At 56.5% G+C, this 14,784-nt stretch overlaps 7 protein-coding genes across 7 annotated transcripts; 1 reads left to right on the forward strand and 6 right to left on the reverse strand.

Annotated features, from left to right (window-relative positions):
- Positions 1 to 268: 268 nt before the first annotated feature.
- B0H64DRAFT_332772 (S-adenosyl-L-methionine-dependent methyltransferase) lies at positions 269 to 1,740 on the reverse strand (the record flags this gene model as incomplete). The annotated part of the gene is made up of 9 exons (XM_062801068.1): positions 269 to 429; positions 555 to 817; positions 933 to 1,070; positions 1,143 to 1,180; positions 1,245 to 1,267; positions 1,339 to 1,470; positions 1,525 to 1,543; positions 1,607 to 1,629; positions 1,686 to 1,740. 9 exons carry the CDS (start codon positions 1,738 to 1,740, stop codon positions 269 to 271), a joined length of 852 nt encoding a protein of 283 aa, XP_062653660.1.
- A 1,689-nt stretch (positions 1,741 to 3,429) lies between these two features.
- On the reverse strand, positions 3,430 to 3,639 carry B0H64DRAFT_302603 (ankyrin repeat-containing domain protein; the record flags this gene model as incomplete). The annotated part of the gene is made up of 1 exon (XM_062800112.1): positions 3,430 to 3,639. A coding segment is annotated over one exon (210 nt), but the record flags the coding sequence as incomplete, so codon positions are not given.
- Positions 3,640 to 4,330: 691 nt separating this feature from the next.
- Positions 4,331 to 5,389, reverse strand: B0H64DRAFT_413517 (uncharacterized protein). Its single transcript, XM_062804981.1, has one exon. It carries the CDS (start codon positions 5,182 to 5,184, stop codon positions 4,423 to 4,425), a length of 762 nt encoding a protein of 253 aa, XP_062653662.1. The 5' UTR covers positions 5,185 to 5,389; the 3' UTR covers positions 4,331 to 4,422.
- Positions 5,390 to 5,753: 364 nt separating this feature from the next.
- B0H64DRAFT_479390 (major facilitator superfamily protein) lies at positions 5,754 to 7,728 on the reverse strand (the record flags this gene model as incomplete). The annotated part of the gene is made up of 4 exons (XM_062808300.1): positions 5,754 to 6,485; positions 6,523 to 7,116; positions 7,172 to 7,429; positions 7,492 to 7,728. 4 exons carry the CDS (start codon positions 7,726 to 7,728, stop codon positions 5,754 to 5,756), a joined length of 1,821 nt encoding a protein of 606 aa, XP_062653663.1.
- A 772-nt stretch (positions 7,729 to 8,500) lies between these two features.
- Positions 8,501 to 10,476, forward strand: B0H64DRAFT_453107 (major facilitator superfamily-domain-containing protein; the record flags this gene model as incomplete). Its single annotated transcript, XM_062807224.1, has 2 exons — positions 8,501 to 9,110; positions 9,180 to 10,476. 2 exons carry the CDS (start codon positions 8,501 to 8,503, stop codon positions 10,349 to 10,351), a joined length of 1,782 nt encoding a protein of 593 aa, XP_062653664.1. The 3' UTR covers positions 10,352 to 10,476.
- Positions 10,477 to 11,318: 842 nt separating this feature from the next.
- On the reverse strand, positions 11,319 to 12,845 carry B0H64DRAFT_453110 (uncharacterized protein; the record flags this gene model as incomplete). Its single annotated transcript, XM_062807225.1, has 2 exons — positions 11,319 to 11,547; positions 11,617 to 12,845. The coding sequence occupies 2 exons, from the start codon at positions 12,843 to 12,845 to the stop codon at positions 11,319 to 11,321; spliced, it is 1,458 nt and encodes a 485-aa protein (XP_062653665.1).
- A 671-nt stretch (positions 12,846 to 13,516) lies between these two features.
- B0H64DRAFT_427898 (uncharacterized protein) lies at positions 13,517 to 14,765 on the reverse strand. The gene is made up of 3 exons (XM_062805816.1): positions 14,345 to 14,765; positions 13,941 to 14,277; positions 13,517 to 13,846 (listed from the first exon to the last, which is right to left on the reverse strand). The coding sequence occupies exons 1-3, from the start codon at positions 14,713 to 14,715 to the stop codon at positions 13,559 to 13,561; spliced, it is 996 nt and encodes a 331-aa protein (XP_062653666.1). The 5' UTR covers positions 14,716 to 14,765; the 3' UTR covers positions 13,517 to 13,558.
- Between the last annotated feature and the right edge of the window lie 19 nt (positions 14,766 to 14,784).

Genomic DNA, 14,784 nt, shown 5'->3' on the forward strand with positions numbered 1-14,784 from the left:
CTATGATGGGAGGCAGATATCAGGGCCAAGTTGGCAAAAGATTTTTAAATTATCGTTTCAAAATGTAACAGATAGAAACAAACGCTTCCTTACCTTAAATACATACTGTCCCACCTAGCACAACCTAAAGTACTCCATGACCACCGACGCGAATCACGCACCCACTCACCCACCATCATTCAGGCTTCTGCCCATACACCACATGTCTGCGGGAACCAGTCAGCATCTCGACCCCAGCAGACCACAACCCACACCACACCAGCGGGACTCACATGGGCCAATAAGCATGGATCTGCCTATTCCTCAGATCCTTCCTCACACCCACCAAAAACACCTCCAACTCTTCCGACGTCCAGCCGAGCGCGCGCGTGAACAGCGCCACGCTGAGCCCGTACAAGCCGCCGCAGAAGTTATGCTCCGACCACATGCCTATTCCGGCCAGTCAGTCAGTCAGTCAGCAACCCTCCTCCTCCTCATTCCCAACCAAACCACCCCACGCGAGCAAACAAACAAAGCAGAGAGAGAGAGAGAGAGAGAAACAAGAAAAGACTCACCAATCTCCTTATACCGCACATCCTTCGGCCACGCATTGATCGGCCACTTATACAGCTTCGCCTGGACATTGACAAAGCCCGCATCGATCATCTGCTGGCGGTAGTGCTTGGCACACTCGATGGAGTGGCCGAGCATGTGGCCGGCGCGGATGACGTGGTCGTTCCACTGGGAGAGGGGCGCGCCGGGCGACAGGGTGCCGTCGTCGGAGAGGGTGGGGAAGGTGATGTCGCAGAGCTCGAGCCAGCCGCCGGGGGAGAGGTTGCTGTGTGGGTTGGTTAGTATGTGTTTAGGGAGTGGTTTTGGGGGAAGTCTTGTGTTGGGGGATGGGATGGTTTTGGGGGATGGAAAAGGAAGGAAGGGGGGGGGGGGGAAGTTACTCAAACGAGCGCTGCATGAATCGCGGCCAGTCGGTGAAGGCCCCCGCGAGCATGCGGCCGTAGATGAAGTCGAAGGGTTCGCTGAACTCCCAGTCTTCCTCGAGGTCGTCGACGTAGAAGGCTAGGTTTGGTGGGACGCTACAGGGGGGGTGTAGGTTAGCCGGTCCGGTCTGAGTTGGGGGAAAAGGGGGGCGGCAAGGAACGGCTTACAAGCCTGGTTGAATCGGGCTCAAATCGAGGCCGATGACCTGTGGTTGGGTGTTACTCGTTGCTGTGCATTGTGTCACTGGAATTTCACCACCGAAAGCTTACATGTGTGCCAGGGTGTGTGTCGGCTGGAAGAGGGGTTGGTTAGCGAGGCGGGGAAAATATCGCAACGGCGTCCGAGTCTCCGAAGGTGCCGTACCAAAGTCCATTGCCCAGATTCCCGTGCCCGTCCCGGCATCTAGCACTCGTTTTAGCGGCGCGCCCTCCTTCCCGGCAGGCGAAATATGTAGTGCGCCGTCGAGGGTCAAGTAAAAGATGTGATGCTGCATATCTGGCGAATGTTAGCACCAACGACGAGAAAAAGACTGGTAATCATTCATCTTACCCAACCGGTCGCTTTCTTGCTATCAGCGGAGACATTGTTAGTATCACAAATGCCGGCGTGGATGCGGCCAAGTCATCCTTACCTCATCACTGGGCAAGATATATCCTGGTGATGGTCAGTTAGTGCGGGTATCCTTGGTCTTCCGGCGCAAGAGCACCCACCCCTTTCTGGCTTCCAGCCGTGGTATGAGCGCCCATTTTCGTGCCTAAACCTCATGACGCTCGATGCGAGCGAGGTGGATGAGCTTGCTAGGGACTAGACATGAGTTAGCTACGTTGGGCCGAACCAACATGATTTTCAGAATCAGACTAACCCCATACGTAGAGTCATCCTCCTGAGCATCTGGATTCTGAGACATTGACCATCATGTTAGCAAGGTGGGGTTCTGCAAGCCACGACTCGAGCGAAACCCACGTCGTCGGCAACCAGGGGCTCGTCGTGGTCGGGACCCGGGTCCGTGGAGACGGGCGGCGGAGATGTGGGGTTGGCGGGTGATGACATTTTTGGTCACAATCAATTGGTGTTGTTGGTTGTTGGTGAAGTCAAGTCGGTGGTTTGGGGATTCTTCGGGTTTTGTATCCCTCTTGCCGTACCGGGTTTGCTGGCGTATGCGTTTAGTTGATTTAGTTGGCGGGGAAAGGGTGAAGAATTCGAAGCGAAGCGAAAAGCAGTTGTTGGGAATTCTGCGCAGAGTGGATTTTAAAGTTTTATAGGGAACAGGGTGATGGCACCTGAACGGCACCGACGGGGGAAACGTGTGTTCAAGTGTGCATGCAGCCAGGGAGTCGGGCCGGCCAATTGACAACAACTCCAGGGGCACAGATGGGTTCCTCGGCCTCTCGGGAATGCCCAGATTGATGACCGGAGTCCCGCCATGTAACGGCAGGTGCCAGGCGATGGCGCCATGACTCCCCAAGCTCCCCAAGTTCCCCCACTCAGTGCCAAAAGACTGGCTTCCGGACACCCGTCGATTGGTACTTTGGGGGGATGATTCCCATGGTCGCCAAGTTGGGTATAGCGTTGCATGGGTCCCACGAGGCCCGGCATTGTGCCCCCAGCTCAAACCCCCGGTCAGTGTGCCAGCTTTCTTCGATTCCCGTTGTTCGCCGCGTGCGGGCCAGCTTGGCCAACTGAATCTGACAACCTACTTCCCGAATCAACCAAAAATGCAAAATTGCTTCCTCACTATCGGAATTGTCAGGCTCCTGTCGCCCGCCCACCGCGATTTTCTTGCTGCATACCTACTATCAAACACTACGACGTCCCCAAACCAACCGCATGCCCCACGATGCGATGCGACACACGGTATGCGTCGGCATTGGTCGAGAAGCTCGCCGTCAATTCCGACTGGACAAAGGGCTGCAGTGGCACGGGCCTCAGGTTCATGCAGTTCAAACTCGAAATTATTTGGGGCATGAGGCGGGAGATTAGATTGATCATGATAGGAACGGGACGACATCCAAGTTGCAAAATACGCCTAACTGCCTGCCTGGTATTAACTACCTGGTATTTATCTATCAACAGCGCTTGCGCCTTGCCAACTCCAGAAAGACTAGTCATCCAACCCTAGGAAAGGTCAGGTCTGACGATTTCGACTCGGCGAGCGTGCGTAGAAAGGAGTTCATCCGGTGCCTCCAGCGATCCCGACAACAACCTGGCTGCTTCCTTGTGTCCGTGGAGAAGGGCAAGCGCCAGCGGGGTTCGCCCTGCGTTGTCCACCATCTCTTCGGCAAGTGGGCGCAGCAGAGTTTTGATCATGGCTTCGTTCCCGTCCGCCGCAGCTCGGTGTAGGGCAGTTTATCCGTTGCTGTCCGGGCTGTCTCGAACGCAACATATTCTGGGGCATGGACCGCCCAGACTCGCCTTGTCTTCGTTATCCGAATCGATGTAAACGCCCTGGTCGATTAGTGGTGTTTGGTCGTCTTCAGTTGGTGAGATAGCATCGATGTCATTGCCGAGTAGCAGCTGCACAACGACTTGATGGTTGCCCCGGGTGGCCCACAACAGAGGTGTCATGCGTGACTTATCGGCCGATGTTTTGTTTGCGCCGGTGGCAAGCAACAGTCTCACGACAGCTTCATGCCCGTTCTGAGCGGCCCATGACAACGGCGTTCGTTTCTGGCCGCCTTCAGGGTCCCGGCCATACTTGCCGACCAGCAGGCACCATCTTCTCAACCCCGAAATATGCTGCTAAGTGAAGACCTGCCATGCCCGCCGAAACGTCCCGGGTGCTCCATGAGCCCCCCGACTTCTTGATGGCTAGAAGTGCTTGGGTCGATGCTTCGGCCTTGGCCTGGGATTCCAGAAACTCCAAAATCATACGATCCTGGCTTGCTGCTCCGTGTGATGACCCCAGAAATGGGCGGCGTAGTCATACAGCTGATACATTTGCAGTCGCTCTTCAAACTCGGTATCCGTCGGGCAAGGCCCTACCCGGAACACGTCGAAAGAGAGGTAGGTGGTACAGGCTTTGGCCATATCGCCGCCAGCCGTGGGAAACCACTGATTCCGTGTCCGCTCAAGGTACTTCTGCGTCGTATAATGAACTAGCGAGATGATGCCGCTTCCTTCGTCAATGGTAACCAAATCAGCACACACCGACACGATATCCTGAGGTAGAGGAAGGTTCTCTAGGTCAACCTGAGGCTCTGTTTGGAACCTCCCATAAGTGTTAAAAGACCATGTGAGATGGAGTAAAATGGGAGCGGTGAGATTCCGGATCGAGAACAGGAGCTGCAAAGGAGATCATTACGGCAGGCGTGTTGAGAAAACGCAGCTCTATCACAACTCGAGTGAGTATGGGCCTTAGAAATCAGATATCCGCCCTCATGAGACAATAATTAGTTACTAATTACATCGATACATATATACATCTCATTCCCGTGCATCTCCCTTCCCTTACAGAGCCACCATGGCACCAGCAACAGCTACCACGGCGGCCGCAGCAGCGACGGCGAATCCGGTCTCTCGCGGTGCGCCACCGGTTGATGTGCTGGTCGACTCCCCGTCGGTTACGTCGTTAGCCTCAGCGTCGTCGATGTTGTCGTCGCTGGGAGTGGTCCCGGTGGGCTGTGCGGTAGTGCTCGGGGTGGGCGAAGCTCCCGTGCTGCTTGCTCCCGGGCTGCTGGTGTTATCGGCAGCCAGTGCGGCATCGATATACGCGTCGTAGGCGGAGGTGCAGGAGTCGAAGTCGGTGGCGAGCACAAGGCCAAGGCCGGCGCTCACGGCGCCGCCGCAGCTCTGAGCCAGGCTCGTGACGGTGGGCTTGACCTCGTTCACCCAGGACGCAGACTTGCTCAAGAACGACACGTAGGCCGACGAGATGGGGGCGGGAGCGTCGATGCTGGTTTGGAAAGCGACGGAGCAGTATCCGCTGACATATCCTTCGTCCCCGATGGAAAGCGTTTGAATGGATTCAGCCTTGCTCATCAACCACCTCGCCACGCTGTTGCTGATTTCCATCCCGACCTGGTCCTCGAAGATTTCGGCTGCCTTGGACTCGCACTCCTCGCTGTTCTCCTGACGGTGTTCCAGGGCGGGCTTGACGAGTCTGGCATCAGGGGCGGCAGTGATCTGAGGTGCGGCAGCGGGAGCCTCGAGGGGTTGGGCGAGAACGAGAGACGCGCCGGCAAGGGCGGAAAGGAGTGTGAAGGAGTGCATGATTATTATTTTGGCCGTTGGGTGACGGGGGGCGGTGATGTGAGGTGATGAACGAGTGAATACACAGAGTCGTCGACAGAAAAGAGTGTAAAACGATTAAGTTGATTGGCACATGAATAGTGATGAACATGCCCGGGGCGAGCCGACCATTTTATCCACTGGGACAAAGGGGTAAAGGAGATGACAACGGTGGGGTCAAGATCCCATGATGCTCCGCTGTGAATACTAGCGGGCATCCTTCTCGGCAAGCGATTGGATATCTGGTATTGCTGGCTCCGGGAGGGTCTGGACCCGGAAAGACGGCCGTTTTAAGATGACTGATCCAAGCATACATAGTATGTACAAACCGAGCTCGGACTTAGCTCGCGTGCTCTTGCAAAAAGGAACTTGCCGACGAGGCGACTTGGTTTCTTCGTCGGAATACTAGTATCCGTACGATAGTCCTTTCACCGCCTCGGAAGGATCTTTGAACCACCATTTTATCTGAGCGTCTAGAGTTCTTCGATTCATGTTTCTGACCCACACTCCTGGGCTGTCGGCCCGTCTATGCATTGTGTTCATACCCTGCCTTATTCAACTGTCGGTATAGGTAACATCACACCCCTGCCGCTCTGTCTCTTCTCCTTGATGAAACACGAAAACACAATGGCGCAGACAGCCAGGCCCGCGCAGAGCAGCAGGGCAGCACGGCATGCCTCACCGTATGCCTGCTCGACAACCACGCGCGTCTCTGCCGGCAGATGCTGCAAATAGTCCAACGACTCCAACACGCGCCGCACAACCTCGTCCACATCCGCACCACCAAGCCGACGAACCAACGCCGCCGCGAGAACCCGGCGAAACACCAACGAGATGACCGCCAACCCGACCGTGGCCCCGAGCTGGCGGTAGAGGTACACACACGCCGTGACCACCGCCTGGTCCTCCGGGCTCGCCACCGCCACAACCGCGACCAGCGTAGCCGTCATGCCCGCCCCATTCCCCAGCCCGCCCACAAACAAACTCCCACTCATCCCCCACACCACACCCGCAACCGACAACCCCCCATTATCACCACCACCACCACCAACACCACTAGCCGCACCACCCCCCCCAGCCCAAAACATCACCCCCGCCCCCACCGCCACCCCAACACACGCCATCCCCACCAGCGGATACGCCGCCAACGCCAACCCGCGAAACCCCCTCCCCCCACCCCTTCTCAACACCGCCCCGCCCACAAACCCACCCACCACCCCCGACGCAATGCCCGGCAACAACAACGCGCCCGCAGCCGAGGCCGAGAAATGCCCCGCCGTGGCCTGGTACAGCAGCGGGACGTAAAAGAGCACGCCGTACCAGGCGACGTTGCCGAAGGCCAGGGCGAGGTAGGCGCCTAGGAGGGGGCGGCCGAATAGTAGGCCCAGGGGGGTTAGGGGGGTGGCGGGTGAGGGTGTGTTCGGTGTAGAGGAAGGTGAGGAGGGCGAGGGCGCTGGTGAGGAGGTAGAGGTGCGTTGTCCAGGGGGTTGGGGAGTTGGGGGTGGGGGTGGTGGAGAGGCGGTCGAGGTAGAGGAGGAGGGTGGTTAGGGCGGTGATGAGGGTTGTGGCGCCGAGGAAGTCGACTTGGGCGAGTTTGGCGCGGGTGGTGGTGGCGGGTTTGTTGGTGTTAGGGGGTGTGGTGGTGCTGTCGTCGGTGGGCGGTGGGGGGAGTTGGAGGAGGATGGCGACCAGGATGATGGCGATGGCGCAGAGCGGGCCCTGGCCGATGAAGGCCCACCGCCATCCGATTGCGTCGGTCAAGATGCCGCCGAGCGGTGCCCCCAGCCCCGCGCCGCAGGCAAAGACCATGTTGACATAGCCTTGCCAGATGCCGCGCTCCTCGAGCGTGACAATGTCGCTGAGCAGGATCGACACCACCGTGATGATGCCTCCGGCGCCGATGCCCGTTAGAGCCTAGTTTAGGCAGTTCTTAGCATGTGGTTTGGGGTTTGGTAGGCGGAAATCATACCCTCGCGGCGATCAGCTGGGTCATGTTGCCGGCCAGCCCGCAGAGTAGAGCCCCTAGTCCGAACACGGAGTAGGCAAAGAGGAGGCAGGCCTTCCGGCCGAAGATATCCCCTAATTTGCCATACAGCGGCTGGAAGGCGGTCGTGGTACAAAGGTATGCCGTGGCTAGCCAGGCCGTCTTGTCGAGCTCATCGAGATCGCTCCCGATACGGCCATAGCTAGAGACGATTATTGTCTGGTCGCCAGCAGCGAGGAATATCTGCCTTTTTCGTCAGAACGGAGGGTGTCATTTTGAAACCAGAGGAATCAGAAAGAGCCTACACCGATGGCGAGGGCTGGGAAGATGAACGTTAACCTGGCCCTTGCGCTTGATATATTGTTTTCGGCTTTTATGCCCCCCTCGTCATCACCTCTCGCGGTGCCGAATGACCCATTTGGGGCAGGACAATCATGCCATGGGCTGCGGTGGTCGGTGGTATGCTCATTATCACCCGACGCTTGAGCCAAAAGCGGTTGTGTCTCAGATGATCTGTCTTGTTGTTCGTGTCCGGAGGTCATCTTGAAACGGAAAAAAAAGCAAAATGCCGACCTCTACATCAAAAATGACAGAAATTTGGTCTAGAGATATGCTCAATGTTATGTTGTATACTTCCCCGTGGTATCATTTTGGCTTCGTGCCTCCTACGTACATTATACTCGCCGTAAAACCCCATAATGACTCAGTCGCACTCGGTGTTCGAGTGTCAGCATTGGCGACCCTGAACGTAGCCGAATGAGACTCGGGTCTTTCGCAAAGTCGAAAAACTTCGAACATAGCCGATGTCGTAACACTGCCATAACAGTACCTGATCGGCGGCCATGGATAGTCGATCCGGGTTAGGGTTATCGGGCCTCGAGTCGGTCGAGTCGGTGCCAACCCCTGCCCCTGAATCGGCAACTTTCTTCCGCTTTGGGAAAGTATCCGACTTACAATGTCCGGTCCGAAGAAAACACAGACGACCAACGATGGGAAAGGGAATGCAGCAACTGCCGATCAGATACTGAACTTTTCCTCTTGCTATTGGAAATCAGGCCCAACGTTTGGATCGGAGTGTCTCACAGTTTGTCAGCTAATATCGAAGACTGGAGACAGAACGACCAGTGACTACCACTGCCGAACCATCGTCGGCTTCATTGTGGACCTCTGAATGCTGCAGTCTGTCCCTTTTCAATACTCTCGACTTCCTTCTCCCTTCCTCCTTCTCAGTTCTGCCACCGGTTCTGTCCCTCAGACCTGTCTCTCGACCACAACCACCACCACCACCGCCACCATAACCACAACAACCCCAACATGTCCTCCGCACCCGCGGAGAAGGAGGTGAGGTCCTCATCGTCCTCCCAATCTCAGCCTGCGGCCAACGACGCCGTCGACAATGCCACCAAGGCAACGGGTTCACAGGATGGGCCCAGCGCGGCGGACGCGCCCGACGCGTCGGAGCCGCCAGCCCACACACCGATGGAGCTCACCCTGATCCTGATCGCCCTGTGCCTCGCCGTCTTCCTGGCTGCCATCGACTCGGTCATCATCACGCCGGCCATGCCGACGATCACCAAGGAGCTCAATGCCTCGGACTCCGGCTTCGCCTGGATCGGTTCCGCCTACCTCCTCGCCCTCTCGGCCACGTCGCCCTTCTGGAGCAAAGTGAGCGACATCTTTGGCCGGAAGCCCATTCTCATCGTCGCCAACCTCATTTTCCTCGTCGGCAGCTTGGTTGCTGCCCTCTCCAACAGCCTTGAGATGCTCATTGCCGCCCGTGCCATCCAGGGTACGGGTGGTGGTGGTCTGATCACCCTCGTTGAGATTTCCGTGGGTGACATGTTCAGCCAGCGTGAACGCGGTCTCTTCTACGGTATCTATGGCGCTGTGTGGGCCGTTTCCACCGCCATTGGGCCTGTTATTGGTATGTTGAATATCCCACACCCCCAATTTTGGGACCGAGGAACTGTGGCGAAACTGACTTGACCAACAGGTGGTGTATTTACTGAGCGTGCCACTTGGAGATGGTGCTTCTGGTTCAACTTGCCTTTTGACGGCCTGTCCCTCATCATCACCATCATCTTCCTGCACATCCACAACCCCAAGACGCCCCTCGTCAAGGGTCTGAAGGCCATTGACTGGGTAGGCTCCGTGCTGATCGTCGGCGCCACTCTCATGTTCCTCATCGGCCTCGAATCCGGCGGCGTCTCCCACCCGTGGGGATCCGCCTTCGTCATCTGCCTCATCGTCTTCGGCGTGGTCGCCTACGTGCTCTTCGCCGTCTACGAGCGGTACGCGCGCTACCCCGTCATCCCCAAGCGCATCTTCGCGGGCCTGTCGCGGTCCTGCACCTTCGCCGTCGTCTTCTGCCACGGCGCGGGCTTCATCGCGCCCATCTTCTTCCTCCCGCTCTACTTCCAGGCCGCGCTCGGCGCCACGCCCATCGAGTCCGGCGTGTGGATGCTGGCCATCGCCATCTCCTTCACCCTGTCCGGCATCATCATGGGCATCGTCATCCAGCGCACCGGCCACTACCTCTGGATCATCCGCGGCAGCATGGCCCTCTTCACGCTGGCGCTCGGCCTGATGATCACCTACGGCCCGACGCGCGACTGGCCGCGCATCATCATCTTCCAGATCCTCCTCGCGGCCGGCATCGGCGCCAACATGCAGACGCTCGTCATCGCCATCCAGGCGCTCGTCGCCCCCGAGGACATCGGCGTGGCCACGGGCACGCTCAACTTTGTGCGCAACCTGGCCACCGCCATGAGCGTCGTGCTGGGGCAGGTCATCTTCCAGAGCATGCTGGGCGGGCACAGCGGCGCGATGCGCAGCGCGGGGATCCCCGCCGACGTCGTGAGCCGGCTGGTCAACGGCGGCGCCATCTCCGGCTTTGGGCTGACCGACGGCTTCACCGAGCCGCAGCGCGCGGCCTACGCCACCGCCTTCTCCGACGCCATGTCCAAGATGTGGATCTTCTACACGGTGCTCATCTTTGTCGGGTTTGTGCTGTCGTTTGGCATCCGCAGCAAGGCGCTCATGACCTCGCACGAGGTCACCAAGACCGGTCTCGACGCCGAGGAGGCCAAGCGCCAGAAGTTTGAGACGCCCAAGGACGGTGCCGATGCCGTGGCGGTGAATGGCGAGAAGGCAGAGAATGCGTGAGGTGGGTAGGGGTAGTAGGATTATGGGATGGGAAAGCGAGTTGAGGGTGTCATCTGCTCGGAGCTATGGAGTTGACGAGAAACAATTTGCAACTAAAGGTTTTCTGTGGTAAAAATGGAGTAGGATAAATAATAGGAGAACGCACTGTTCAATGATCAAAAGTTGTCGTTATCGTAAGGGTACGGGTGTTGTTGTTGGTGTTGTTTACACCACTTAACTTCCGGGGCGCGGCCACGTATAGTCGCCGAGGTCTTCGCGGGTGATCACAACAACGAAACGACGAACAAATCACGGGAGAGTCGGAATTCCAAGGCTTCGACTCCGGGCCAGAGCATGACGTTGACGAACCTGACGACTCCACAAAGCTTGACGGACTAGAGACAATCGTCGACAGACTGACCACAGGCAATGCCAACAACAACAACCTGACCAAAACGGTCAACGACCCCGTCAAATTTCAAGGCCGACTCGCAACAATCGGGGTCAGGAAATAGTCCATCACTTTTTTTCGGACTGTTGTGTGGAGAATTGTATGGGAAGGGCTCAATGTCAAGTTGAAGCCGATGCAGTCACCTACTACAAGTGACAAAATGGAAACTACCTACTTTGCTCCATATGGTTTCAATGTAAAATCGCACCTTCTTGCATTTACTTTTTATCTTTTACAAATGCTAGTGGTGTATTATCGCAGAGTACCAAAGCCGAGTTTGGGCGAAGTTTGGGTGCCAAAATGGGTGTGATGGAGTACCTACCTAGGTAGCTACCTAGGTATAGTGGCCGTCGCCAGAAGCCTACTTGACTTGCGGGGACGTGCTGAGCTAGGTCCTACGTACCTACATGTACATACAAGAGGATGCCTGTACCGCCCATACAGCATCTCGAGCGCGATGCGCACTGATCGGCAGCGTGCCATCGCCTCTAACCCTGTTTCCCCCCAACTCCGTCCCCCTCAGATCCAGTTTCAGCCTTACGCATGCTCCACGTGAGACTGCCGGCTGACCAAGGCGACGATGTTGTCGACTGCGCCACGACGCCCGCCCGGGCCCTCGAGATCAAACCACGGTGTCGCCCAGACGTTTACAAAGTCGGTAAGCATTTCGGGCTCTGTCTGGGTCGTCAGGGCGTTGATATACGATTTGGGGATTGTAAACTGCAGGAAGCGCATGTATCGCCGCACAGCCGCAATGATGAAGATGCTAGTAAGAGACATGGTTAGCGACACACAACCCAATAACAGCATGGGGTGGAAGGGTGCTGGCTCCCACTTTTCTTCTGCTTGGCCGGTCTCCTTCGTCCGCTGGAGACACAGCGCAAGTGCCTCGCAGGTCATTTGGCCAAGAAGCTCGTTCGTCAGAAATGGCTGCCCGTCTTTGATAATTGCGAACCGCTTCTTCGCTTCAAGGAGGGCGGGTCGGTGGCCAGTGGGACGATAACAATTTCTGTTATCAAGTCGATGCAGTTGTAGCTCTCCGTCCGCCGTAGCTTTGATCAGTTCTTTCGCAGCAGTTTTGCCCGTGAACTGACGAGACACTCGTGAGAATAGGACCATGTACGGGGGGTTGTGGTTCAGTGTGTCGTGCTGGGGCGGGCAAGCTTGGAGCACATGGCGAATGAACGCCGAGGCAATCTCGACAGTTGCTTCTTCCGGAACGTCAGTTAAGGCGTGGGATTTGCCGACAAACGTCGGATCCGAACCGTGACATGTCTCCTGCGAGGAGCGTTGCGGCGAGCTCGACTCGATTTTCGTTTGAGTGATGTCCACGAATCCTTGTCGAATGCGCACCGTTCGGACTCGCTTGCTCCGAGCGGGCAAAGCGGTCGCGGATTCATCGGAACTCGGGCTGTAGGAGCGCTTTTTGGGTTTGCCAACCCTCTTATCCATATATTCGCCGTCGCCGCAGTCCACATCATGGTCTTCTCCGTGATCCTCCCCATCGTCCTCTTCGTTATCCTCGCCGTTGTCCTCTCTGTCGTCCTCGCCGTTATCCTCCCAATCGTCCTCTTCGTTTTCCTCCCTGTCGTCCTCCCTGTCGTCCTCGCCGTCGTCCTCGCCGTTGTCCTCACCCTTCGCGTTGCGGTTGTCGTCGTCGCCGCCGTCATTGATGTCAACGTCGACGTCGGTATCTTCAACATCACCAAACTTAGCGAGAGCGTCCCAAAATGATCCCAGGCTTGTGCCATAGCAATGTCCAAATTGGATCTCATTCATTTCCCGATGCCGGTCCAGCAGGTCAGGCACTTTCAAGAGCGCCTGTATACCTGGTTGCTCGCGTGCGGCCAACACGAGGGTAGAATGCCTCCGGAGGATGGGTAGGATGTGGCCAAACTGGCGATCGGACCGGGCGGTGCGAATCACCACGCGGGCGGCGAAGAGCTCATCCTCTGCCCACTTGCTTCCGGGGTTTATCTCCATCATCACATTCAGGTCGAGGACACCCAGCGGGCGCTTCCTTGAATAGACTCCAACGTTAGCGATCTCGTTAAAGTAGTCCATATTGTTGTTTGTTGTTTTTGGTAAATACTTGGTCGGGAATTGAAAGGAAACGGAGCGGAGTAAAAAGAAAACGGACGGGTGAGTGTGTTGACGACACAGGGAATAGGGAGCTCGGCACTGGGCAGAGCTAGACGTCCGCCTTGGTGTTGTTGAGCCAGCGGAAAAGCGTGATGTGGGCAGCAACATTTGGGTGGCTATGGAAAATTACCTACCTAGGCTATTACCTACCTACCTACTTAGGTACCTACCTCTATACGCGCCAGGAAGGCGTTGGTGGGGCAGCAACGAGTTGTGCTTGAAAAACAACATTCAAACCTTCCGTCTTATACAATGTCCCATAGGTACAAAGCCGAGAAAAAGCGTGACCGTGCTCACACAGTAGATCTTGATGGTTGTATTAACTCGAACCACACACTCCGCCCGTGCCCTCGGCGGGAAGACGTCCCGCCGTTGCCAGGGCGGGAACGCCTCGACAGTGCCGAAACGGCGACTTCGGGGGAACTGGCCACGATGGTCCATGAAACTATCTGTATGCCCCCATAAAGGGGGACGAACAAAAGCGGACGGCGTTATGCTGGGTTGCTTTTACTAAATTTTACCTTATGAATCATGCGTTGTCTCTTTAGACACCCTCGTTTATCGCACGCGGGGACCATTCAGCCACGAATCAATGATTTTAATTAATAGTTCTCTTTTGACGATCGGGATTCTATCTAAATATCAGCCCGGACTCGCTTTTTTCCTATCCTTCGTCGAAGCCCGCCGGTTCCTACAGCGCCTTTCGTCTCCCCGCAGAAATCAAGGGTCAATGCCCGACGGAGCCGCCGAGGAAAGGTTTGGAAAGGCAAGGTTGGGATCTGCCGATGGTAGATGTCGAGACCCGAATTTACGGCGGGTTCCTTGTGTGGGAAATCCAATTTATCAAGAAAGGAAGCTTGGACATTGGCCATGAAAATGTTGAATGATTTCGAGTCCTTTCCTGTAGGAAAAAGAAGTCGAACCTAGCAGATAAAGGTACGGTCAGTTGCAAATCCTTGAGATCCTTACGGTAGAACGGGATAGGAGAACAGAAAGCAAGAGCGAGCTATGACGAACCTTGAAGCTGGGAGACCGAGACTCTGGTTTGGGTGCACGGCGGCGCTTTTGTTGTGCCAAAGAAATGAGCACAGCAACCAAGAATGGGTCTTTTAGAGGGTCCGCGGGGCGATGGAGGCGTAAAAGCGTAGTCTGACGGTATATTCCAGGGCCATTCATGCCATAGATCGGATTCTTCACCGGAGAGAAGAACATTCTCCTCACCAAACCAGTCTCGTCGTGGTTAAAACACGCGAAGGTGATAGGCCTGCGCGTGGGACTCTTGGGTGGGAGCGAAATACGACAGTACATGATATTAGCGCAAGGGCGTTTGTTGAAGTAGAGACTAGTGATTTGCCTAGGGTACCCAAGTAGGTAGTGTCAGTATGGACCAGCGGGAAGCGGCCGTGGTCGGAGGGACGTACTGATTTTCAACGGAGAGGTGACCACCGGGCGGCCGGAGGAGCCTTCGGGTGATATCAATGAACTCGTCCCAGGTGAATCGGAGCCTCAAGTTGTCGGCGAGAAAAAGCTCAAGCCGGGATTTTGGAGCCAGCGGATCGGTATTGGTGTCGGCGTTCCCATGGCTGGCTGCGCTACCGGCGTCCTCGAAAAAATGGATGCGACAGTCAAGGAGGGCCACTTGTCGGTCGCTCCAGCGCAGCGGATGGACAAGCAATCGTTCTCGAGAATGGAGGGCGGCGAGTTGGTTGATTGACAATCCTGGTGGTGGCAGCGATGATGGAATTGAGGAAATAGGCTTGTCATCGCTGTTCTGTTCATTGGAAATAGCCATGATGGGTGCGCTGGGGGCTGCGTAGGGAGGTATGTCTTGGCGTGTTCCAGATGGGGTTTATGTGGGTGG

The sequence above is a fragment of the Chaetomium fimeti genome, assembly GCF_033439085.1.
Source record: "Chaetomium fimeti strain CBS 168.71 chromosome Unknown B0H64scaffold_15, whole genome shotgun sequence".
NCBI lineage: Eukaryota > Fungi > Ascomycota > Sordariomycetes > Sordariales > Chaetomiaceae > Chaetomium > Chaetomium fimeti.